The 27,049-nt window shown below is 35.1% G+C and overlaps 1 protein-coding gene and 1 long non-coding RNA gene across 2 annotated transcripts; both read left to right on the forward strand.

Annotated features, from left to right (window-relative positions):
* Window positions 1–5,602: 5,602 nt before the first annotated feature.
* Window positions 5,603–6,133, forward strand: LOC126720668 (uncharacterized). The gene is made up of 3 exons (XR_007653595.1): window positions 5,603–5,674; window positions 5,891–5,962; window positions 6,057–6,133. It is a non-coding gene; the product is annotated as an uncharacterized LOC126720668 (long non-coding RNA).
* Window positions 6,134–6,575: 442 nt separating this feature from the next.
* LOC126721439 (probable LRR receptor-like serine/threonine-protein kinase At1g56140) lies at window positions 6,576–26,824 on the forward strand (the record flags this gene model as incomplete). The annotated part of the gene is made up of 19 exons (XM_050424471.1): window positions 6,576–6,652; window positions 7,204–7,275; window positions 7,398–7,469; window positions 7,673–7,744; window positions 7,839–7,910; window positions 8,029–8,100; window positions 16,849–16,920; window positions 17,010–17,075; window positions 18,700–18,765; window positions 18,882–18,923; window positions 19,563–19,627; window positions 20,218–20,594; window positions 21,161–21,359; window positions 21,443–21,601; window positions 22,111–22,229; window positions 24,484–24,694; window positions 24,807–25,038; window positions 25,165–25,315; window positions 26,230–26,824. Coding segments are annotated over 19 exons (2,565 nt in total), but the record flags the coding sequence as incomplete, so codon positions are not given.
* Between the last annotated feature and the right edge of the window lie 225 nt (window positions 26,825–27,049).

Consider the following 27,049-nt stretch of genomic DNA (forward strand, 5'->3'; position numbering starts at 1 on the left):
GTTAATATTTTAATAGGAAAATATAGAATAAAATAGATAATCTGATGTGTGATGTTTTGAAAAATAAATATGTAAAATAAAAACATGGGTTTTTATGTTAAAATATAATGAAAAAAAATCTGCAATGCAAATGATCTTAAGGGTCATGATGATCAAGTCCTGAGACTTGCACAAATAAATGAGGGGAAACGTAAACGGATGCCTTGAGAGTATTAATTTAAGAAATTTTTTTTAAATTTTTTTTGTGGGAAAAGAAAAAAAAAATTATTTTGACGGTTTTTTATATTTTTTATAAAAGTTATGTCAAAATTTTCCTAAAATGGATTTATTAACAATTGTCTTTTTTTTTTCTTTTTTTTTTGTTGAATAAATACTTTATTATTCAAAAAACTCAACTTGAAACAAGGGAGAAACAAAAGATTGGGCTTGGAACCATCTCTAACATAGGCCTGAAATACATGAGAAGGTAGATTGAAGATGAGAATCGGCCCAAACCAGTTTACAAGAGCTGCTCATTGAGCAAACAAATGTGTAGATACATTACCAAATTAATTAACAAAATAATTAACTGGCCTAGACCAGTTTATAAGAATTGCCCAGCGGACGAACAAATGTGTAGATACATTCCCTTTCTATGAATAAAAGAAAATTCAACATTTGAAAAGCAATTAACAAAGTACAAAAAGTTAATATAACTCATAACAAAACAAAAACAAGGTCAATGCCAACGAGTCATGACTAGAGAAGAGAGCCTAGATGCCAAGTTGTGAATAATGCCTTATAAGTTATACAACTTATACTTACTAGCTACCAAGTTGCCACCAATAGGGTCCGGTTTGTGAATCTCGAGCTACCAAGTTGCCAATAGCTAGGGGCGCCAGTGGGGCATGATGTAGTGTTCTATAAACCGCATGAATTTATCAATTATATATGTAGTGTTTTATAAACAATGGTCAACTTTCTGTTTCTAGATATTGGCATTTTTAAGTTTAGTTTATTTACTAATGGATAATTGAACATGGGAATTTGTATATTGTAAGAAATGCATTTATAGTCAGAGTAGATAGTCTGGTGTGGTGGCTTTGCATATCTGTATGAGAAGCTTTTTATCTTCCTCTATTCTTCTCTCTCTCTAGCCCTTTTGTAATATCTCTCATTGCACTTCTATTTTGTTAATGAATCCCATATAGAGAAAAAATTGAAGTCAGTCATGGTAGGATCATCACCTCTTCTAGTTTTAGCTTTTTGTGTTGCTTGCATCTTTGGCCAACTTTTTGAGTTAGCTCAAGCTCAAAATCGAACCCAAGCTGCTACAGATCCTGCTGAAGGCGTGCCTCTCTCTCTCTCTCTCTCTCTCTCTCTCTCTCTCTCTCTCTCTCTCTCTCTCTCACAAACACACACACGCACAGTTTGATACATATGTTATAGTTCTTGGCTGAGTGCTTTGTTGTCTTCTGCATAGTTTACATATGAACAGCAATACAAAATTGCTTTTTTTTTTTTTTTTTTTGAGTTATAACTTATAATTAAAAAATGAATTCCGAAAACTGTGTTTGATTTATGTAATTGTTGAAGTAAAAGTGTATAAATTGCAAGCTATTTTAGAATCTGATTGTGCTGTAGCTAGCAAATCTAGATAAGAGCTGAAATAATAAGTCACATACTCATATGTCATACAAACAAACGAATCATGCATGCTATCACTGCAAAATAGATATTGTACTTTTCATATTATCATCTTTTCAATGATAAGATTTACATTTGTGCTGACAACTTGTAGTAAATAGTGGGGCTTGGGTGCGTCCTAATTTCGGATATATAATCATCTATTTATAAGTAAATAATCAAATAGCTATCCCCTATGTGCAGATCATGCCCGGCATACAATTTTATTTTTTTTATTTTTTAAAAACAAAGGCCTGGTAATTATATTAAAAAAAAAGTAAAGAATTTTTTTTTGGGTGCAATGTCCAGCATGCAATTTTACTTATTAGATTTTTGAATCACTTGTTAGATTTTTACATATAGTTAATACATATATGTAGAGTTCAGTTTTTCTTTTGAAAGCAAGATTAAATTTGGATATAATCATGTTTGTATTTTTTTTTTTTTCTTCCAAAAAATGTGAGAGGAAGGGTTAGAATTAGATTATTTACATGGGGGAGACGGAAGAGTAACAATAAGCTACAGCCTACAAGCTTCTTGATAAGCAAACCAAATTTTTTTTAATTAGATAGATGGGGAAATGGGAGTTAGGATTCGAATCATAGGAAGAAACATTATAAAAGATATCAATATCATTAGATTAATTATTACCTAAATTTGACAAACGATAAATTGTTTTTTGGGATGATGAACCATAAATAATATGTTGAAGTGGGCCGTGTGGCTTGAATTGCCACAAGCCCACGTCGGTCACTATTGACCAAATCCTATTTGTAATAGGAAAGTTTACTCCAGCCGGCTTTGACCTTAATATATATATATATATATATATATATATTACATTTTAAGTGCAGCCGTGTGAGATTAGAGAGAAATTCTAATTAACCTAGTAAGGAGCCACATGAGAGGAAATAGAGAAAAGAGAGGCAGTCAGCTTCTATTCTTATTTTTTCTGTGAGAGAGTGCTAGGATGTAATTGGGATTTGGGTTTCTTGAGAGTGTTCTTGTGCACTATTGTATTTTCCCTGATCATAGTGAAATCCCTGCAACTCCGTGGACGTAGGCAAATTGCCGAACCACGTAAATATTGTCTTGTGCGTGTGATTATTTTTCTTTGACGTGTGTTTTCTCTATTTGTTTTTGTTTCTCACAGGTTGGGATTTTGGTTAAATTCCCTACATAATAGACAACATGTGGTTCCGTATGAATTTTTAACTTTTTTGGGGGGGGGGGGGGGGGAGACCAAGGAGACCCTAAGTTTGCAGTTTTTACCCTTTAAAATTGGGTTAGGTTTTTTTTTTTTTTAAATAGACAGCTAGTGCGATTTCTTTTGCAGTTGAAACTGTAATGGGTCTGAATGATTTGATAGTTTTTTTTTTTTTTTTTTGGGGGGGGGGTGTGGGGGGGAATACATAACATTTTTATTTTGGGATGGAATAAAAAAAAAAAAAAAAGAGGAGAGAGAGAATAATGCAAAAAGACACGCTAAGTAAGAACATACAGCAGCAAAGTTTTGGAGGGGTATGTATATAGTATCAGAGTAAACGGCCTTTGCTGGCTATTAATTGTTTCAGAAGCTAATCACAATGATATTTAATTTTGAATTTGATTGCATGCAGTTGTACGTTTCTTTCTTTCGAATCCTCATAGTTAAAAAATAAAAATAAAAAATTAATTGCATGATTCGATTTTTTCTAGTTCAATTGGTAAATTGTCCGTCTCTCTATTATTTTATCTCAATATATATATTTTTTATTAATAAAAAACCAATAAGCCAGGGGATCTCCTCTATTATAATTTTTATCTGATTGGTTGTTGAAAAGGTGGAAGGTTATTGCTCGATATTGGTTAAAAAATTAGTATCAAAACTGTTGGATATAATATCAACTAATGGCAAAACAAAGTAGCTAAGTGTAAGTTTGGCAAAAAAAAAATGTTAGGATCTGTTTATTTTGTTGAAATTAAAAACTTTTTTTTTTTTAAAGTACTGTAAATAATTATAAAAGTTATTTGAAATAGTATAGTGAGACCTATGAATAGTATCAAAAATTGCAATGAGACTCCTGAATAATAGCAAAAATAAGCTAAATAGTAAAATAAGCTGACTTTTTAAGCTGAAGCCAAACGCACATTAAGGGTGTGTTTAGATATCGCTTATTACTGAAAACTGAAAATACTATAACAAAATAATTTTTAAATGTATAAATAATACCGTGAGACCCAATTTTGAAATTATTTCTGCTAAAAAAGTACTTACGGGTTCCATGAAGAGTCACAATATCCACGTGGAAAAAATACTTATTTTTTATGCTCATCTTTTAGGTACCTTTATAGAGTGGCAGAGAAAAGTAGCAATTTTTTTTCTTTTTTCCTTTTTTTTTTTTAATAATTTGATGTGTCAGTTGCCACTTGCCACTGTGCAGTGCAGAAATCCTAATCCGTTAAATTTTTTAGTTATTACATACCTATCGGTAACATCTGGTTATTGGACCAGTTTTTGTTTTATTTTGTTTTGTTTTAATGGTTTTAGAGCTCTTCGAGCATTTAATTAATAACTTTTATATACCCCGGCCGTGACCACAATGGCACAAACACAACCCCTTTATATTCAGCAAAAAAAAAAAAAAAAAAAACACAACCCCTTTATTGCGTATGTCCCTTTATTTTATATATATATATATATATATATATATATACACACACACCCAAGTCATCATTTTGTTAATTAAAAGAGCCAAGCTGTCATGGGGGTGCCCTTATATATATGGTGCTCCCATGTGCTTTTTTATTTTATTATAAAAGGGTTTTGAGCATGTAATATCATACAAATAGGTACCACCAAATTGAGCATAAATAATTGAAGTAAATTTGCAGCTTAAAATTTTGATGAAATGAATCCTCATGCACCAATTTAAGTTGGTGGCATATGTCAGTCAAACCAAGTACTATGACAGATGTGTGTTCTTTAAACTTATTGAATTTTTGCATGAAATTGGCCATAGAATCCTGAGGACTAAGGAGAGGTCAGGGAGCAAGGAGACCTTGTCAAAATATTCTCTTAAAAGAAAATCTCATGTTCATTCTCACATATATGATGACCAAAATATGAAAAAGATAAAATTTGTCTAAATAAATTCGCATGGCATTAAAATGGGGACTTTACTTGAACTGAATCTCACAGTGTTGAAATGGGGAAAGGAATTGAAGATAAAATGAAGAGATGAGTTCTTGTGTCTTTTTGTGTATTTTCTACATTAATATTCCTCATGTGGTTTCTAGGATTCTATGAATTGACAGTTAATTTTGATCTTCTCCTATGCTTATTTTCTCCTTGTACCACATTTCACTAGTAGAAGTGTGTTTTGTACAATGAACCTTTAATTCTATGCCATTGGAGTATACAAGCACAAATTGAGATGCCGTTTAATGCAAACAAAAGAATAAAATCCTTGCAAAGGATAATCAGATCAAGCCTCAACATTATATGTATTACTTTTGCAAAGTGTAAGTTAAGGGGATTCAAGTTCAACCCTCGGATCTAACCCCATAAGAAGAGAGCAGAATGCCACTAAGCTCTATGGCCATTAAGCAATATTAATTGACAACCTACCATTATATGTAAACATTGCTCTTGTAGAGAACTTGTATGATGTTAATTACTAATATTCTTGAGTAGTAATTCAATCTGCCTCCTTTACTAAGCTTATAGTTTTAGTGATCCACAAATTAAATTCATATACAAACTAAAGCACAATTATTTCATATGATAATATCCCATTTTTTGCTTTAAAATTAATTTTTTTTGAAAAGTTCTGCAAAATTTGGTGAGTTTCAGAACCTACACTTCAAAATATCTTCAACATCTTCAGTTCAGTATATGAATCTTTCCTTTCATGGTTGATTTTATTTTTTACTTATTTATTTATTTCCTTTGCAGGAAGGTTTATGCCCTAGATGTTGTTGGTGTAATCCCAGATGAACTGTGGACGTTGACTTTCCTCTTCAATCTGTATGATTTCTTCTTTATATGTTCGTTTACTTGCTTTTTGCATGAATATTGATTACCCCTTTTTCATGTAAGCTGGGATTGAACTTAGACCTTGAAAGTGTACTGCATCATGTCAACCACTAGAAATTTGTAGTAGATGTAGTGTACTAGTTTTCCCGGATGGTTCATTTTCATTATATTCTATTAAATGTGCTAAGTTTCCAATATTTCTTACAGGTATTTGGACCAAAATTACTTGACTGGTAACCTGTCCGCATCCATTGGCAATCTATATCGCATGCAGTACCTGTAAGCCTATCTGAATTTTGGTTTGAAACTCAGAGGACATAGTACATCTAATGTTAGTTAAACTCTCTCTTTCTTCTGATGTTTAAAAAATTAGGAGTTTTGGCATCAATGCATTATCAGGGACAGTTCCAAAGGAACTTGGAAATCTTACGGATTTAATCTTATTATAAGTCACCCTCATTCAAAATTTGTAAGTCATCTATATGGCTTCTTGGTGGTGTTGTTTTTATTTTGTTAGATGCTGATGGTCTTCAACTACAACCATTTATTTATTGAAAGATATTTGAAGAAGGGTTATGTGATAAGGTGTATCTCAAATGGCATTTCCTCCTCCCTCAATAATAGGATGGAGGGTAAGATCTTGGGTTCAAGGCACACAAGATGTATTTGTAACTTCCCATTAAAAATATATGAAGAAGGGTTTCAAAAAAAAATTTGGATTTAGTAGTCACCCAAATGCAATCGTACACCTATTCTGATGCTTTTTGCATTTCACACAACTAGTTTTTTTAGGCTGGAATTCTGCATTTCACATAATTGATCTTGATGATCAGCACCCAAGAGAATCAAATCCTTGTTTATAATTCGTATATATTTTTTTTCTTATTAATTTTGTAGGGCTTTTGGGACAAACAACTTCACCGGTTTTCTCCCGTCCGAGCTTGGGAATTTAGTGAAATTACAAGAGCTGTAAGTTCTAGTACAATATAGCATTCCATTTTCAATGTAATTTCTGAAAATTTATTTGATTGTATTTTATAGCTAGGTCAGGCAGACTTTGGAAATGGTTCTAGTAAAGCTTCTAGTAATATCATGTCTGTGGCTCAAGATTATAAAAACTTTGTGACAACAAATCTTATATGCCATATTGCAAGGTTTTGCATATGCAAGACTATATGTTTTATCCCAGAAATATAATTATAATTCTTAAAGATATATTTTACATGATAGAGTCAATTACTATTGGCAGCCAGAAATGATATGTTGAAATGATACCGCTATTGTGTTTGGTGCCAAAAATCACAATAAATTTTATATTTAATTTGTATATACTTCCTAAGAAATTTTGAAAATTGTTCCAAAATGACAAGTTAGCAACCTAAACAATAATCTAATGATGGCTTGAGACCTATCCTTTGATCATTAATTAAATTTATTAATTGCTACTCCTAAATTTTTATTTGAGCTGAGGATGGGATATCAAATATCAGTTTATTCATGTAAGTTATTTACCTTGATAGCTACATTGATAGTTCTGGAGTTGTTGGTGAGATTCCTTCAACATTTGCTAATTTAAAAAGCCTCCAGACAGTGTAAGAACTGGCTTACTACTTATTTTCTGAACTGCAAACTTTCTAAAATTTACATGATAATAAATATAAAAACCAAAAATTTTGATTAGATTTTGTGAGCAAAATACCTATTGTGGTCTCAGGTGGGCATCAGACACTAGGCTAGCAGGCAGGATACCTGACTTCATAGGGAATTGGTCAAAGCTTACTACCTTGTAAGATGATATTGCTAACCCTATCCTATTTTTTTCTTGCTAGATCATGCTTAATAGGGCTCAATATTTATTACAAAGTCAAAGTGAAATATTGTTTTTTGAAGAGTTCTGATTGAGAAAATTTTAGCGTTTACTTTTACATTCTACTGAAAAGATGCATTTGTGCACAATTTATGATTGACTAATCCAAAATGCTTTTGTAGGAGGCTTGAAGGAAACTCTTTTGAAGGTCCAATACCCTCAACATTTTCCAGTTTGACATCTCTGCAAGACTTGTGAGTGTTTGAATATCTTGGTTACTTTTATTTGTATTTTGCAGGAGAATAAGTATGAAGAGTTCTAACAATCTCATGGATGATATTATTGTAGGAGAATAAGTGACTTGTCTAATGGGAGCTCTTCACTGGCATTTATAAATAATATGAAATCTCTAAGTATCTTGTAAGAAAACACCAAAGCAGCCATGTTTCAAATTCCTAATGATGAATATACATGTTTTCTTTCCTTCTATTTTGATCTTCCAAAATATGGTATAACGGTTTACTTACATGTATTGCAGGATGTTGAGGAATAATAATATTTCTGATTCAATTCCATCCAATATAGGGGAATACCTAAAGTTGACACAGCTGTAAGTAATGCCCATTGGTGGGTGACTATTTAGATATTGTGGGCTGGAAATGTGTTAGGTTGAATTTGATTGTTTCTCAAAGCAGTGGAACCAAGAACATCTCTACTATTTATTAGGTTGGACAACCCCAACTTGAAGAAAGAAATTTATATGGGTTCCTGTAATAAAATTTAAATGATAAATACTAATAAAATTAAATGATATAGTTATCAGTTTTCTCATGGCTTACAAAATGAACTCACCCTGTTTGTAATTGAATAAGGAGCCACTTCATAGTATTTTGAACCCATCCTGTTTATTTTCAGCTTCTCCTATCTTTTCTCCATCCTATTCTTGTTGGGATAGTGTATCTGGCTTATATTTTACTGGCTCTAATTTTATGTGATAATAGCTTTGATTTCAATACATTTATATATATATATATATATATATAAAAGCTGAAGCGTAGCATTTATTGTTACAACGCTCCAGTTAAGCCACATCAGCATTCACGTTATTATCCTTTTTTCTTTCCAATTTTCCTATAATTTTTTTAACATTCACTTATTTTTTTTAATATTTACACTTTTCCTAACCTTTCTCCTTATCTTACCTTTTCATCTCTTCACTACCCTCTACCTTAATATCACTATTCATCTTTCCCTTCATCTTCCTTTATTTTGTCTCTTTTTATTCACACTTTCTTACTATAAATTTGTCATCCTCTCATTCATTCTTTGTATAGCTTTCCCTCATAAAAATGCTCTCTCTCTCTCTCTCTCTCTCTCTCTCTCTCTCTCTCTCTCTCTCTCTCTCTCTCTCTCTCTCTCAATTTTTGGGTGGATTTTTTTATTTTTTATTTTTTATTTTTCTTGCATCTTTGCCTTAGGTTAATAAATTTTTGTGTTTTTAGAACTCTATTTTAGATTGATGAGATTTATTTTAGTGTTTTAAAGTTTTTTTTTTTTTGGTTCTCTTTGATTGTTAAATGTTATCCTATTATTGCTTTATAAAGAATTAAAAATAGTATATAAAAAATAATATTATTTCTATTACATAGCATGATTTGGATAATTTAGTGTTTATTGTTATATCTTTTTTTTTTTTTTGCTTTTTTTTTTTCTTCTCATCTAACTTCATTCAACATTGAAATGAGATGAGATCCTCCATATCATTAAATTATTTATATTTTCTCATCTCTTTTATTTATAAAATTTGAAAATTTAATATTTCACACTTTCTCCAACCTCTCTCATTCCCTTTACCTTTTCATTTCCCCAAACCCTCTACCTTAATACCCGTTTTACTCTTTCCTTTTATTTATTTTTTCTTCTTATTATTATCCTCTTAGCATAAATTTGTCACCAACTCTTCCATTTTATGCACAATTTTCCTTCACAAAAAAGTTTTTTCTCTCTCAATCTTTTGGTGGATTTTTTTTCTTGCATATTTGTTTTAGGTCGATAAATTTTGGTGTTCTTTATAACTTTATTTTAGGTTGGTGCAATTTAGTTTTGTATTTTATGTTTTTTTTTAAATATTTTTGTTCACTTTGATTGTTGAATGTTATCATATTGCATTATAAAGAATTAAAAATAGTTGTGGGGCCAGAGAACTTATGACCCGGCCCACTTTCCATTAGGACTCAGGGCCCATGCCGAGGAGAGTAGTTGCCGAGAACAGGTAGTAAAAGACCAAATAGCCTAGAGATGCAGCCGAGGATGACCCTGTCCTCGGCATCCCAATACTTCAAAAGGAAGAGCAACATGTCGTCAAAGGTAGCCTCCAAAGCGTCCCCAGAAGAAAATGCGAGTAGAATGGGACTCACATGGGGGTACGGAGTGGGAGTGGTTCAAGGAAAAGACGTTACCTCCGCATTGAATGCGCCCACAAACGTTCTATCCATATTAATGGGAAAAGACTCATGAACAGTGTGGCTTCGATTATTGCAACTAACAGAAAGTAGGGGGAGGCGGCTGATGGGACAGGTACTCGAGTAAGTACCTGCCTGATCAACAGATGAAGGGTTAGGATCAACCGAGAAGGGCTATATAATGTAAAGGCTTATGCGCCAAAAAAGGGGGTCTGAAACCAGGGCACCTAACAAAAGGGAAAGGACGAATAAGAACATAAAGCTTCATGGACGAGATCCACGGACAACCTTAGCTCACCTCTATGCGTCCACCATGAGTACCATGACTAACCACCGTCCGGTGACCAAGGCCTAGCATTTCAAGCCCACGCTCTACAAATTATATTGTTTAGGCCCTTAAAGTGTGAACCTAATACCATTTTGGGGTCGCTACAAATTGAGTCCTTACAATTGGCGCCGTCTGTGGGGAGGGCTTGTGTGTTGGCACAGGCGGTGGATCGAGAAAGTCCCTCCATCACTTCCAGCTGCCCGTTGTTGTGCCCTAACATAAAGTTCCACTAGGGGCTATGCTTCGAAGCGTCAGTAGCGCGGACGGTTCTAGGGGCTTCCAACGTCAGATCAACGTCCCACACCTTGGCCGAGGGGCTAATCCCCCCAAACTTAAAGGAAATCTAAGTTTTGGACAGAACCAAGGTATTGCATGGTCCTCAGACTCAAACCTATGGGGAAACCAATTACTTAAGGAAAATTCTAAGTTTTGGACAGAACCAAGGTATTGCATGGTCTTTGGACTCAAACTTATGGGGAAACCAACTACTTAAGGAAAATTTTAAGTTTTGGACAGAACCAAGGTATTGCATGGTCCTCGGACTCAAACCTATGGGGAAACCAACTACTTAAGGAAAATTCTAAGTTTTGGATAGAACCAAGGTATTGCATGGTCCTCGGACTCAAACCTATGGGGAAACCAACTACTTAAAGGAATTCTAAGTTTTGGACAGAACCAAGGTATTGCATGGTCCTCGGACTCAAACCTATGGGAAAACCAACTACTTAAAGAAAATTCTAAATTTTGGACAGAACCAAGGTATTGCATGGTCCTCGGACTCAAACCTATGGGGAAACCAACTACTTAAAGAAAATTCTAAGTTTTGGACAGAACCAAGGTATTGCATGGTTCTCGGACTCAAACCTATGGGGAAACCAACTACTTAAAGAAAATTCTAAGTTCAAGCCTATGGGGAAACCGACTACTCAAAGGAAATCTAGATACCCGGCTCGGCCTAACAACACACATGACATCTCGGATGATGCCTTTATCTCCCCAAAAGTATGTTCAGACACAAGTTCAACGCCCCATAGGCGCGGGTAAGTTAGAATTCCGAGATATGATCTCAAATATATCATATGCACAACCATTCATACATGTTAAGACAGCTAGTTCAAAAATCATGAGATTCGTAATAATAGTAAGTATCGGCAAGAGTCACTAACATGTAATTTAAAGGAAAAAGGAACAAAAGAATTTCATATATGTGGTCAATAAGTTCAACTACAAGCAAACTATAAAGTTTTCAAAACAAAAGGGAAACTAGTTAATAATTAAACTAGAAACAAATACAAAGGTTGGCCAGGGCTTCTACTTCTTCAATTTCGTTTTGGCCACATCTTGGGAAGGCCGAGCAGGACTAGCTTCGGGGCCCTGGGAGTCATCCCCTTCTTGGGAAGGTTGAGCAGGATCGGTTTTGATACTCTTGGGGACATCAGTAAGGGGAATTGCCTGTAGGGGCTGAACAAAGATGGCTGACTCCTCGGCACCAGAGATCTGAGCACTGACCGTAGGCTCGGCACCCTCTTTAGGCATCTCGGGATTCAGACCTCCAGGTGTTTCCGTTGCATCATGAGGCTCTCCTCCTTCAGTCGACTCACTAGGAGGGACGATGATCTGAGCAGTTTCTGACTGAGCAACCCCTACCTCGTGTGGATCGCTCGTAGCCTCGGAGCTGGCGGAGGCGGTCTCACGGATGGCTGGAGGATAAAATATGCTCTCCGCCTTCCACAAGTCGGACGAAGCTTCCACCCCAGCTCGTTTGAGGGCCTCTTCCTAAACCTGGGAGCAGTATAGCCTGCATACTTTAGGAATTTGAACTTTAAGGGAGGCCTGGGTTTCAGCCACCCCCGCCTCGTAACCCTCCTCCTCGGCCTTGTCCCTAGCCACTTCGGCCTCAGTTCTAGCAAACTCAGCCTCCTGCTTGGCCCTCACAGCTTCGTCCTTGGCAAATTACGCCATGCCCTTAGCATTATTTGCCTCGATCAGTTACTTCTTCAAATCGTTGATCTGCTCCTTAGCAATCTGCAATTGCTCCTCGGCAGCGAGTAGGCGCCTTGTCTGTTCCTCGGCCTGTTTCTAAGCACCAGTCAAACCTGCCGCGGCACTATCCCTGGCTCGGGCAGCCTCCTTTAAATCCTCCCTAGCCTTCGCGAGGTTAGTCTCGGAAGCTTTGAGGGTCCGCGCAGCATCTATGCGTTTGGTGACTCAACCTCGGCGGCCTTACTCTGCCCCTTAACTTCTTCCTCCATCCTATAGGTGGCCTGGATAGCCTGCCAATTGAGATAAGTATATTGTGAATGAAAATCTGGGAGCAAGAATTGATAGAGTCTTAGGTTTCAAGAGTCTTACCATACCGAGGTATCTCTTCGCGCTGAGGAAAACCTCCTGCAACCTCATATTCTTCAACTCCTCCATATCAGTAGGAAGCAGCATGGTCCTCCCTAACGCATCGGCCACATAACCGCCACTGCTGTCTCCAAGGTCCCTCATGGACGCGTTCTCCAGCAATGGCTCCCCGTAGAGCATTGGGGCGGGAAGCCAAGCACTCGGGGCGGATTGGGCTTCGACCCCTTTCCCCTTACTTTGGTGCCCAATCTTTAACTGTTTCTAAGCTCGCGGGGCTTCGTCCCTCTCCTGAGAGGATTGAGATTTTCCCCCATCCATAAGTTCCTTACCCTTGGGACTCCTCTTTCTCTTTGAGTCAGTGGGTTCCGGCCGAGGAGGCAGAGCTGATTGGGGAGGAGCAGGAAGTTTGGGACGGGGAGATTGTGGCTGCGACTTAGTAGAGGAGGACCTAGTCTGGACGGGCTGGGGCTAAGGTGGCGGAGTTGGAGCATTGGATTGCGGTTTTCCCTGTGCACCCTTTCCCGGCTGACCCTCGATGAGGTCGAACAAGCTGGTCGGGAGCTTTCTCTTAAGACCTATCTTGACTCGGGAGGATGTTCCTACTGACAACAGTTCCGCTTCGGACAAGTCAGGGTCACCCAAATCACCAGAAGGATCCTCGGCTGGGTCAGCTTGGTCAAATGCCCCAAAACCCTCCTCGGACAGACCCAAATTACCTTCGTCCTCCGCTGCTTGATGAGACGATGAAGAGTCCACCAATGGGATGCTCTCTGGGATAAGAGATCCTTCGGAGATCAAAAACCCTTGTTCGACTACGGTAATTTTCAAAAGCCGAGGATGGTTAGCGCTGACCACGTGCTTTAGGTCGGAAAATGACTTCTGAATGGGATCGTACCCTAAGATTTTGTGAGCGGCTCTGACTTGACCATCTTCGTCATTTACAAAAACTGCCGCTTGAAGAACAGTCTCCAAATCAACTCGGTTAACCAGATGAAAGTGTCGGTGAAAGGCGTTTGGATCTGCAAAAAGAGGCATGTACATGGTTAGTAACCGAACCACACCAAATTAAAATGGCGCAAAGGATTGGCACCCGTCTACTCTCTATACCCCACTTGGTTCTCCCTCCACCATTGGGCATGGAAGGTCATCATGCCATTCCCCAGATATGATAAGAAACTCCTTGTTCAACCCCTTGTTGGAGTCGGGGAGGCACTGGATTAGCCGAACCCTATCGTCTCTCGTCTTCATGTAGTAGAATTTGCCTTTCAAATTTTGGAGATTGTAGCACCAATTTACGTCATGATGGGTTAGTCTTACCCCCATTTTTTCGTTTAAGGCATCCACACAACCCAGAATCCTAAACATATTGGCGACGCACTAGGTGGGAGCTAATCGGAAATGCCTAAGGTAACTCTTCATTACCGGCCCCATGGGGATTCTCATACCCCCCTCTATGAAGGCGAGAATGGGAATTACCACCTCGCCCGTCCTTCTCAGAAGATGCCACTCCCCCATCTTACAGTGCCTTAAACTTACGTTGGGGGGAATCCTATAATCGGCAATGAACTTTTCCATCGCCTTTTCAGTATCAACCAATTTTCTCAATTTAACCATCTCTAAGAGCTACTAAAAAAACTCGGTGGATGACAGGAGAAGGAGAGGAACAAGAGAAAAATAAACCCAGAAAAGAAAAAAGCACGAGTTAGTGAAGGTAAAGAACTTACAGAAAAGAGGAAAGGTGCCTCGGACAGGCTTTTTGTGCTGGAGATAGACTTGAATTTGGATGAAAGTTTGGATGAACCCAGGATATATGCTCTGGAACTCTTAAGTGCAAAAGTGAAGAGACAAATCAGTTCCAAAAATCATTTATACCTCTCATCGAAAGTAACTGCACGAATTTTCCCGCCCATAAAGGTAAGGAAATTTCCATCGTTAGATCACCATCACGCCGTTGAATGTGGGAAGCACAGAGCTGCCCGCATTTAATGAAGACACGTTTCACCTTCCAAAGGCTCTAAGAACGTGTCTCGGGCATACGAAGAGTCTCGGGAACCGATAGGTGACAAGGATTGACAAGTTTTGACAGAGGCCTGATGTCATCAAAACCCTCCTATCCGTCCGAGGATCCGGACAGCAGAATTTTAAGGGGCTATTGTGGGGCCAGAGAACTTATGACCCAGTCCACTTTCCATTAGGACCCAGGGCCCGTGCCGAGGAGAGTAGTTGCCGAGGACAGGTAGTGAAAGACCAAATAGCCTAGAGATGCAGCCGAGGATGACCCTATCCTCGGCATCCCAAGACTTCAAAAGGAAGAGTGACATGTCATCAAAGGTAGCCTCCAAAGCGTCCCCAGAAGAAAAGGTAAGTAGAATGGAACTCACATGGGGGTACGGAGTGGGAGTGGTTCAAGGAAAAGACGTTACCTCCGCATTGAATGCGCCCACAAACGTCCTAGCCATATCAATGGGAAAAGACTCCTGAACAGTGTGGTTTCGGTTATTGCAACTAAGAGAAGTAGGGGGAGACGGCTGATGGGACAGGTACTCAAGTAGGTACCTGCCTGATCAACAGATGGAGGGTTAGGATCAACCGAGAATGGCTATATAATGTAAAGGCTTATGCACCAAAAAAGGGGGTCTGAAACCAGGGCACCCAACAAAAGGGAAAGGACGAATAAGAACATAAAGCTTCATGGACGAGATCCACGGACAACCTTAGCTCACCTCTATGCGTCCACCATGAGTACCATAACTAACCACCATCCGGTGACCAAGACCTAGCCTTTCAAGCCCACGCTCTACAAATTATATTGTTTGGGCCCTTAAAATGCGAACCCAATAGCTTTCAAGCCCACGCTCTACAAATTATATTGTTTGGGCCCTTAAAGTGCGAACCCAATACCATTTTAGGGTCGCTACAAATTGAGTCCTTACAATAGTATATAAAAAAAATATTGTTATTATATTACATAACATTTTTTTGATACTTTGTTGTTTATTGTTATATATTTTATTTTTACTTTTTTTTATTCTCATATTATTTTATTCAACATTTAAATTTAGCTACATCCCCCATATCATTAAATTATTTATATTTCCTCTCCTTTTTTATATTAAAAAATTAAACATATAATATTTTACTTAAATTTGATAAATAAAATTGTCCTCATAAAGTGGAGTAATACTAGGGAAACACTCATTCTCACACCCAATACATTTTAAAAAAAAAAAATGGAATACAAAACAAATGTCAATTTAGAAACACTTAATTAAAAAATTAATGTGGATATTAAACCAAATATAACATAAAGTAACTAATAATGCATATTTAATGCCATAGAATCATCATCAAATTTTAGAAAATGAAAGGTTGCCAATGGAGAGAGAGAGAGAGAGAGAGAGAGAGAGAGAGAGTAAATAAATAAAAATACAAAGTAATAAAGAGTAGAAAAAAAAAAAGAAAAAAATCAAAAATCATTATTAGATGTTAATTGGAAAACAAAGAGATTATAAGGAGAAGTAAAAAATAAAATAGAGATGTACATATGGAGAATATTAAAAACTTTATAGTGTAGTAAAATAAACTGTTACATTCACTTAAAAAAATAAATCAATAATCAACCATTAAATACAATCATAGTACTAAATTTAAACTTAAAACTAACCAAACTTTAATCATAGAAACCATATTTCCAATTATAACTAAAAAAGTGATGTTCTCCAATAATAATATAAATTCCATAAGAAATAAATTTAAAAAATTTAAAATTCTTTTTTTGACATTTCATTTAACCTTATATATATATATATATATATATAATTTTACTTTTTGAAAATCTAATGAATGATACTACCTCTCATTTAACGTCTTTATTATGCAAATCATTGGTTAGTAAATATATAATGGTAAGAAGCTTTATAAATGAGATCATTAAAATATATATATATATATATATATATATAAAATTAATTAGCAACGATCATTATGGAGTAATAGTCTATGGTTTTACGCATCTAATGAAGTAGAATATATAAAGTTTACTTAAAGGTATATGTAAAGATTCACATTGTGTGTGTGTGTGTGTGTGTGTGTATGTGTGTGTGTGTAAAGGTTTAAAAAAAAAAAAAGTTATATGTAAGGTTTAAAAAAAATAATAATGAGATCACCCAAAAAGAAAAGTTGTGCGACTAGTAATAATAATATTGTTTTACTTTTTTAGGGATTTGAGCTTCAACAACATAACAGGACAGATTCCAGTCTCGCTTTTCAATTTGAGTTCGCTCTCTCACCTGTAATATACCTCATTTTCTTAATTGTATATTATACATCCAAATATTATTATTTATTGTAGTGAAGCATGTCTATTGTGTTCATTATCAGGTTTCTTGGAAATAACAAGTTAAGCTACATTGTGCCTGCGCAAAAAAGCACGTCTCTTCTCAATGTGTAAGTATCTAAGACATTATTTTCCTTCAACAATATTATGAAACATTTAAAATGAAGTGGACTACATGGAGGGAAAGAAATTGGCGTACCTTTGAAGATGTGGAGTGCACATCAACACATTTGCAAGCATCCTTCATTAGTTCTCTTTATGAGTGGTCTTTTGTGTCGGGTCTCACAAATAGTAACTCTATTCATTCTTTCATGGATTTGATCCATATGTAGATAGTTCTCCATTTGTATTTCTTTAGAGTCTAGGCTACTTTGTGATTATTTTCACAAGGTAGTCTCGTTTCAATATAATTATTTTTAAATTTTTAAAAAAAATGAAACATTTAAAATGAAAATGGAGGTGTCTAACGATTAGCTTTTTAATTGAAAAACTCTCTTATTAGTTGATTGAATCTTAGCCGTATGTATACAAGGAGTTACATTCAATCTTTTGTCGAGAGGGGGTTATATTCAAACTTGAGTACCACATCCCTAAACTTGTATGCATTAGGCTCCGTTTGGGAGTTCATAAGGGAAGGGAATGGAATGGAATGGAATGATCATAAGGGAATGGAAAGGAACGGAATGGAATGGAATGTATTTAAGCAAGAGAAAGGAATGGAAAAGAATGGAATGGAATGGAATTAAGTAACCTTGATTGGATGTTTTAAAATGAAGGAATGGAAAGGAATGGAATGTAAGTAATTTTGTTTGGGAGCAACATGGAGGGAATGGAATGGATTCATTTTATAACAATATTACTATTAGACCCTTATTTTAAAATAAATAATTGAATATACAGGGGTATTTTGGGAGTTTTAGTAAAAAAATCATTAAATCTAATTCCATTCCCTCCCATTCCTCCCAATTTCGGGGGGAATGAAAATTTAAGATTTTAAGGGAATAGAGAGGAATGAGTGTTCCCTCCTACTCATTCCATTCCCTTCTACTTAAACTCCCAAACAAGGGAATGAACTTTCCATTCCCTCCATTAAAACTCCCAAACAAGGGGAAGGGAAGAATATTCTAAAATTATTCTTTTTATTTCTTTCCATTCCATTCCATTCCCTCCTCCCAAACGAGGCCCAAGTGAACATTTATATATAGTGAGCTATAACAATCATATGGAGAAGATGCTTTTACATTGGGAGGTTATAACACACTCAGGTTAATCAAAGATTTGATCTCCATGTAATAATTTAGTGATTACTGTAAAATGATAAAGTGTTTCCTTTCTTTCTTTCTTTCTTTTTTTTTTGGGGGGGGGGGGGGGGGGGTAAGAGGGGGTGATTTCTTGTATATTTAGAAGCAAGAAATTACAGAAAAAAAAAAAAAAAAAAAAAAAAAAAAAAAAAAGTGTAAATTCTGTATCACCACTGCTTAATTATGCTGGCCTTATCTTATAGTCTCAGAAAAGAGTAACACATTGCTAGATTCATGGATTTCCATGTGTAGCTAATAACATAAACAAGCATTGAATCATCAGCAAACATGGAAAACTAGAGGTTCTGGATTTCAAAATTTTATTTCGGAGCATCAGTGTCACTAGAGTAATGCCTAATTTAGTATTGAACATGGATTGTTTACAAATTGAATGGATTATGCATCTAAAATCCTTGTTATGTTATTCTTGCAGTGATTTGTCTTACAATAATTTAGAGGGAAGCTTTCCTTCTTGGGTCAGCGACAAAAATTTGCAACTGTATGTGTCTATGGTATTTGAAAAAAATTTATATTATATTTATTTTGCTGATATTCTATAACCTGCTACTCTTGAATAATCACTGACATTCAGATCCTATGCTATATAACATGCAGTAATTTAGTTGCCAACAATTTCACAATAAGTTCAAACAGCAGGTAAATTTCTCCGTGCTATATTTTCTTATTTTAATGCTTGAGTTTAAACATAATGAAACAAATTGTTGTTTCAAATCTAGTTTAAAATGGCGAAGCTGTTAGAATCTGATAGCCACAATGCTTTCAACATGGTACATTGTCCTCTCAAATGTTTTGGAATTTTTGAGAGGCAATTTACTGAGATTTATATGGTAAAATGAGCATCTAATCTATGATCACCATTGATTTGATACCTAGGAGAGTAAAGGGGGACTATCAAGTCCCAATTAGTTAAGTGGTCTCCCCCCCCCCCCCCCCCCCTCCCTCTCCCAACATACCAATTCTGCCTAAATATTATACGTTTCTCTTCATGGAGGTTTCATAATATATTTGCTTCTTGTGATTGCAATTAATAACTTATACTAGAAAAATACCATTGATAACTCATTTAAACAGACCTCTTTCATCATGGGTTAGTATTATTAAGAGAATGCTTATTTTGCATATTGCCGAGAGATCATTTCTAATTACATGAGTGAAAACTTAATCCTAATAAGAATATTTATATTAATTAGATATATTTGCTTTAATAACAATTGTTTCATGTGTATCATTAAACACCATATTCCTTGTCTAAGTGCATTTCTTCTCTGCTCTTAGTGTTTTGCCTTCAGAATTGAACTGTCTTCAACGGGGTTTTCCTTGCAATCAAGGCACTGGAAGATGTAAGTAAAATTAAAAACTCACTTTTGATTGTAAGATTGAAAACATTAGTAGGTATTAAGTTCAAAGAACAAGAGGATACACTAGGACTGGTGTTTCTACGAAGAATACTAAGTGCTAAAACTTCAAATGTTTACAAAATATTGATATGGTAAAATCAAGATGCATTCCAAACTTTTAGTAGACATGAATATTTGTAGGGCTAAATTGGCAATGCATCATAGCTATATTCCATTATAAATTCAGTATTCAGTAATTGATAATGGCAGCACGATATACATTAGAAAAAAATTTCAAGGTCAATGAACTTCTGGCAAGAGCCCTCTACTGGTGAAATTAAAAGAGTATTTAAAGCTTGTGTTTGAGTATGTCAATCTTTTTTCATTAGCACTGAGTCACACATTCAACTTACAGATAAATTAAACTATTTTTCAACTGACATTTTAGTTTATTTATAATAGACTACTAGAATAGATTAGGTTTCTAAATTCAAGCATGTCCATTATGGAAATTATTAGCATGCTTATGAACACACAAATGACCTTTTCTGAGATTACACATCAATGACTGCTTCTTTTATGTTGGATTTCAGATTATAACTTTTCAATAAAGTGTGGTGGTCCTCAGATTACCTCTTCTAGAGGGATTGTGTATGAGAGGGATAATGAGACACTTGGTCCAGCTACATATTATGTGATTAACACAGACAGGTGGGCAGTTAGCAATGTTGGATATTTTAGTGGGACCAATAGTCCTACGTATACAAGTTCTTCGTCATCTCAGTTCAAGAATACTTTAGACCCAGAGCTGTTCCAAACAGCTCGAATATCTGCTTCATCATTAAGATACTATGGCCTAGGGCTTGAGAATGGAAACTACACTGTGAACCTCCTGTTTGCCGAAACAGCTTTTGAAGACAGAATCACTTGGAAAAGTCTTGGGAGGCGTGTCTTTGATATTTATATCCAGGTTTGCATCATATTATTGAATTGTGTTGGAATGACAGTGTTTTCATTTTGAATGAGGTTTGCATTGCCTAAATTGTTTTTTCACCCTAGTATAAAATCACACACCATGACCGTGACTAGGGATTACGATGACAATCCCTGCAATGCAGAAACTAATATCAAATCAATATATTGACTGTCTTATTTCATCAATGCAGAAACTTCCTTAAATATGAGGCATATTTACAATTGAGACTATCTAATTATTTTAAAATTTCTCACTGGAGGTTCTCTTATTTGGCCGCTCCACAGATTTTCTTTTACCATCTAATTAATTCTTATTTTTCTCAGATTTTTAGTTGAGTATGGCACAACCGTTACCTCTGTAATTACTTCACTATTTTTGCAATCAATTCCCAAAACTCAAAATAATTTTCATGTCCAAAATATGCCTATTATCATGATAAGAATTTAGAGAAAAAAAAAAAAAACCTTTCATGTGGTCCCTCTCCAGTTTTCCTATAAATTACCTCCTTCCTCTTTATCCTAATTTGTGTATTTTCTTAATTTTTGAATTTTTTACCCCAGGGAAAACTTTTTGAAAAGGATTTTGACATACAAAAGGAAGCCGGTGGTGCCTCTTTCGTAGCTGTTTCGAAGGTATATAAGGTTCAGGTATCAGAAAACTACCTTGAAATCCATCTCTTTTGGGCTGGAAAAGGGACTTGCTGTGTACCTGCTCAAGGTACTTATGGAACTTCAATTTCAGCCATCAGTGCTACCCCAGGTAATAAAGTGCAAAAACTATAGATCAGTAGATGCAACTCAGAGGATTATGTACTGGTTCTTAACTATCTTACGTTTGTATAGATTTCACACCCACTGTTAGTAACAACCCTCCAAGCAACAGCAAGAATAGGACCAGTCTGATTGTGGGTCTCGTTGGTGTTGGAGTTTTGAGCTTTTTGTCTGTTTTCATGGTTTTATATGTTATTCGAAGAAGAAAACCCCCAATCAATGATGATGAAGGTAAGCCAAAAATCATGTTGCCCATACATGATAATTGTCTAACTTCATTCAGTTTGCTCTACATGTTAGAAAAATGGAACTCTTTCCTTTATGTGATGCTATATTACTAACTATTAGTGAGGTGGCCTCTGCATGCTGCATATTAGCCTTATTAAGTACAAAATGCAGTGTATCATTTCATCTATACAGGCATTTTTACCGAAACATCTTCTATGCATAATACATGTCTCGGAATAATACACATGCACACAAAAAAAGACATGACAAAAGAGGGGTAGAGTGAAACATAAGTTACATGGCCAATGAAGCCCTGGCTATAGAAAACTTTCCATATATTAATCTTGCTACTCAATCTCCAGCTTCAATCCAACAACGTTCTGTAGTAAAACACATTTGTGGTTGATGCTTAAGAAAAGGTTGCTACATTTTCTGCTTTAAACCACTCAAGCAAATCAATTATTACTAGATAACGGATTCAGTGCACAACCTGTGTTTATGTTAAATTGCAGAGCTCCTTGGGATAGATGCTAAAACATTCACTTTCAGCTATGCTGAACTAAAGACAGCTACAGAAGATTTTAGTCCTGATAATAAGCTTGGAGAGGGAGGCTTTGGACCTGTTTATAAGGTAAGCCCTTATTCTAAGTAAAAACTTTAGTGGCTGAACCCAAGCGATTACCTTAGAGATTATTGTCTGATATAAGTTTAGAGCTGCTATACATCTATTTCTATATTCAAGCAATAACAATAATCAAATCACAGATTGCAACATCACCTTTTTCTTTTTGTTTCTTACCTTTTCTTTTCTTTTTTGTTGTGAATTTTCATAGCACTTCATGCAATGATATCTTGTTCCTGTGATTGGCGAGAGGCTGGAAATTGCAATTATTGTAAAAGTAAATCGATCCATAAATAAATGAAGACGCTTAACCTCATATCCATTCCTTTTCTATTTCTTTTACTAGTTATAATGCACATGCATCTTCTGCTATTATTATCTTTCTACTTTAATATTAGTAAAAAAATTATTCAAAGTTCATAATAAAAATGAACGAACCTATTTTCTGACTCAGGCCATTTTCCCAAATTCACTTCTCTAAGCTGCAATATAATAAAATCTGTAACACATTTTTTTTCCTTTATTTGGCCTGGTTACACATTTAAAATAATGGTTTTTGTTCCTTTTTTTTGGGGGGGGGGGGGGGGGGGGGGGGGGGCTATCGTAGATTTGTAGGGCTGTTCAGTCTTCAATGCAACTTGTTATTTACACTTGGTATGCTTATAAAAGAAAGCATAATATGGTGAAATGATGTCAATTTTTCATGTATATCTCAATTTCAAGAAGTGAATTTGTTATGGTAAGAGCCTTATGGCTCAATCTGCACCTTCTATTATTTCCAATGGAGACGTTGAAGGTTCAAATCCTCCCATCCTCCAACTATCGAACTATCAATAAAAAGAAGAAGAACTGAATTTGTAATTACAAGTCACTCATTTACAGCAAACTACTTATAAAGGGTGATGAATTGATGAAAAAGGGGAAAATTAAATTTTAAACCTTATAGTTTGTGGTTGATTTCAAATAAACGCTAAACTTAAATTTAAAACCTTGTAGTTTCTCAAAGTTTCAATTAGCCCCATCCATCCATATTTCCTATAATGTCGTTTACTTATACGAGTCCAAAATGGTGCATTTTTCTAAGTCTAAAATAATGCCTTAATTTTTTTTTTTTTTTTTTTAAGTTTGTGGCTTGTAAATTTTTTGTGTTTGGTAAATGATGTAATTTATTCACACAAAAAAAAAAATTAAAAAAAAAATTATTGGGCATATCCTAAGTAGTCAAGTAGTCTCACTTTAAACAAACTATGCAACAAATCTTGAATTGATGATTCCAAAACATTATATCCTCATGGATGGTTTATAGTTTGAGTATTTGTTTAAGATAGATTGTTAAAAATGGAATGGTCAAGAAAAAACCATTTATGGCTGACATTTATTAGACTTGATAATAATGGGAACCATTAGATAAGTAATTACATCTTGTTGAGGATATCACATTTAGAGTAATCAAATTTAGTATGAATAACCACTGCACACCATTAATGCGATAGTTATTCTACAAGTATAAGTACTTGTGAGGTACGAGGGATAAAGGCCGGGGTTCAAGTCTCTAAGAGAGAGTTTCACGTACATATACATTTAGATTATGCTAGAATAGAATTCTTGTCTTGTATATATAAAAAAATTGGTATGAATAAAGAATTTTCAAAATGTTTTAGTATTAGGAGATTCTGACAAAATAATTGAAGTCATTAGTAAACAAGAAAAATTTGTGTTACTAGTTTATTAGCTAGGAGCATCAAATAAAGGGAACTTTTTTCTTTTTTTTCCCTCAGACATTTGTATGGTTGTTACCTGATCTATGAAATGGGATCCATATTCCATACGATTATCTCTTTGGTAGTTTTTAGCTTGCTACATGCTTTGCTTGTATCATTGGAGAAAAAACCAGTCTAGAAAGCTAGTTTTTTAATCTAACAATTAAAGTTTTGGACCTAATGAGAGCAATCTAGAGCTTGGTAGATCATTTATGTTGGGTAATCTTGTCATCTTATCCCCATATGATACTTTTCCTTTGAACGGTATGAGATATAAAATTGAAAATGATTAGACTGGATATATAATTCTTGGTGAAAATAATCATTAAGCAACTACAATGTTTTGAGTTTTATCCTCATCAATTTAATGTATAAATAATCGTGTGGTTTTCTTTTACATATCTCCTTTTCTATTTACTCTAATAGATTAAAATCATGTGTAGATAAGTAATTATGTTAAACGATTTTCATTGATATTTTGTTTGGTACTTTGTATTATATAGGGAACACTTAATGATGGGAGAGTAATTGCTGTGAAGCAACTCTCGGTTACATCACACCAAGGAAAGAACCAATTCATAACTGAGATTGCTACTATATCGGCTGTGCAACACCGTAACCTTGTGAAGTTGTATGGATGTTGCATTGAGGGAGATAAACGACTCCTTGTGTATGAGTATCTAGAGAATAAAAGTCTTGATCAAGCATTATTTGGTATGTGAAGTATCTTTGCTATTGCTCTCTTTGTGCGTGCGTGTGTGTGTGTGTGTTTTTATGTATTTGTTTATACAATTGTTAATTTAATTTATATGCTTGAATGAGACAGGAAAAAGACCTTTGAATCTCAATTGGTCAACACGCTTTGATATATGCTTGGGTGTAGCAAAAGGTTTAGCTTATCTTCATGAGGAGTCACGGCTTCAAATTGTACACAGAGATGTGAAGGCTAGTAATATCCTACTTGACGCTGATCTCATCCCCAAGATATCAGACTTCGGCTTGGCCAAGCTTTATGATGATAAAAAGACTCACATAAGCACCCGTGTTGCAGGGACCATGTAAGATCCTAAAGGCATAGGCATAGCTTGTCACCTTGTCCCTATGAATTACACAATTCTTTATTTTATTTTATATTATTTAGTAATGTTAAGACTAAACTGTGCATGTGATCATTGTTGATGTAGTGGGTATCTTGCACCGGAGTACGCCATGCGTGGGCACCTTACAGAGAAGGCTGATGTGTTTGCCTTTGGTGTTGTAGCTCTAGAGCTTGTTAGTGGGAGGCCAAATTCTGACTCAAGCTTAGAAGAAGAAAAAATATATCTTCTTGAATGGGTATGAACAATATTTTCACGCTCCATATATGAGATTGTTATCTTTCTTTAATTATATGGATTTTTGTTCTTCAAAAATTATCAGTTGCCTGTTTGGATTCGTGTTTTGGGTTCATGATAGTCACAATCCATCCACAACTACTTTTTTGTTTTTGCTTCTGCCAAAAGTTGAAGTATCATTAAAAGCTGGATCAAAATATATAAAAAGTTTTTTTTTCTTTCTAAATAAAAAAATAAAACTTGGATCTTATGAAGAACAAAGTTTGGACGTCCAAAGGAAGCAATAATTTCAATTGCTAATTTAGATTATTTGAAAATAAGTCAACTTTGCATCATAATAGGAAATGAAATGAATCTCCATACCCAGAGCTACGCTTGTAATTAAGAGCCTACTTTTGTGTGAACAACATTATTTAACAGCCTCTTTCAAAGTTATTTTTATGAAATTCAAGAAAAGAAATAAGTTTTTTTTTTTTTTTTGGTTATGTTTTTGTTCATATTTATTCATAATGTTGAGGTGATCATGGTTTTGAAGTTTACACTTTCTTTGATGTTGAAGTATATGTCAATCTTAATTCATCACTAATCCTTATGTCTAAAACATTTAAATGAGTGCTTAAAAATGGAGTGATTGATTAGATTCACAAAATGAGCTTGTGGATGAATTTAGGGTCATCCGGGTTTTATCTAGATCCCCTGTAATTCAGACTATTTGAATACTCACTACCAATACCTTTATACTATATTATGAACACTTAGACTAATTGAAACAATTGGATTACTTACTTCCACCACTTCTTTACTATATTCTGAACCTGAAGAAAGTTGTCTTATTGAAACAAAAGTATCACTCACTGCCACCACTTGTACACAACATTGTAAAGCTACTCTGAAAACATATATATCTTTTCTCAGGGTTGGCAGTTGCATGAAAACAACCGTGAAGTTGATCTTGCAGACTCTAAATTATCAGAATTCAATGAGAAAGAAGTAAAAAGACTGATAGGAATATCTCTTTTGTGCACTCAAGCATCCCCAACATTGCGACCATCAATGTCACATGTGGTGGCAATGCTCTCAGGAGATATTGAAGTGAACACTGTAACTTCAAGACCAGGATATTTGACAGATTGGAAATATGATGATATAACCAACGTAACCAGTGAGGGTGCAACTGATACTAGCTATTTCAACTCATCATCAGCCAATAAAAGCATTATGGGTGATGTAGGGAATTCACAAGCAAATGCTTCTAAACCTGTGCTTGGTGATACTATCAAATAGGGTTGATGAGAATTCGTCATTTTTTTTCTTCAAATTTTTTCTTGTGTGTAAATTAAAAAGATTTTTGTGTATTTATATAATCATGGATGTAATTGTTTAGCATGGATTTTGCAATCTTCCTTTGGTGAGTTTGACACCGTAATTCCTTAAGTGTCTTGTGACAAAAACACTATCAAATGTGACGCACTATTCAAGAAGTTATAGAAATGTTTCACATGGAGATTTACCTTATTGATTTATTTATTTAAAATTTCACTAGTTGAAGTTCATAATTGAAAATAAATTAACTCTTTCACTTATCTGCTCACCGTACACCATCGTGAAATACTAAGTGAGTTTAACCAAGTAAGGCATCTAACCCTAATATCTAAGCTATGTTGGCATGTAAGACATTGCTGAGTAAGTTAGATAGTCACATAATCCATTCAATTGAGACATATAAGAAAAGAAG

The sequence above is a fragment of the Quercus robur genome, chromosome 4 (genome assembly GCF_932294415.1).
Source record: "Quercus robur chromosome 4, dhQueRobu3.1, whole genome shotgun sequence".
Classification (NCBI taxonomy): domain Eukaryota; kingdom Viridiplantae; phylum Streptophyta; class Magnoliopsida; order Fagales; family Fagaceae; genus Quercus; species Quercus robur.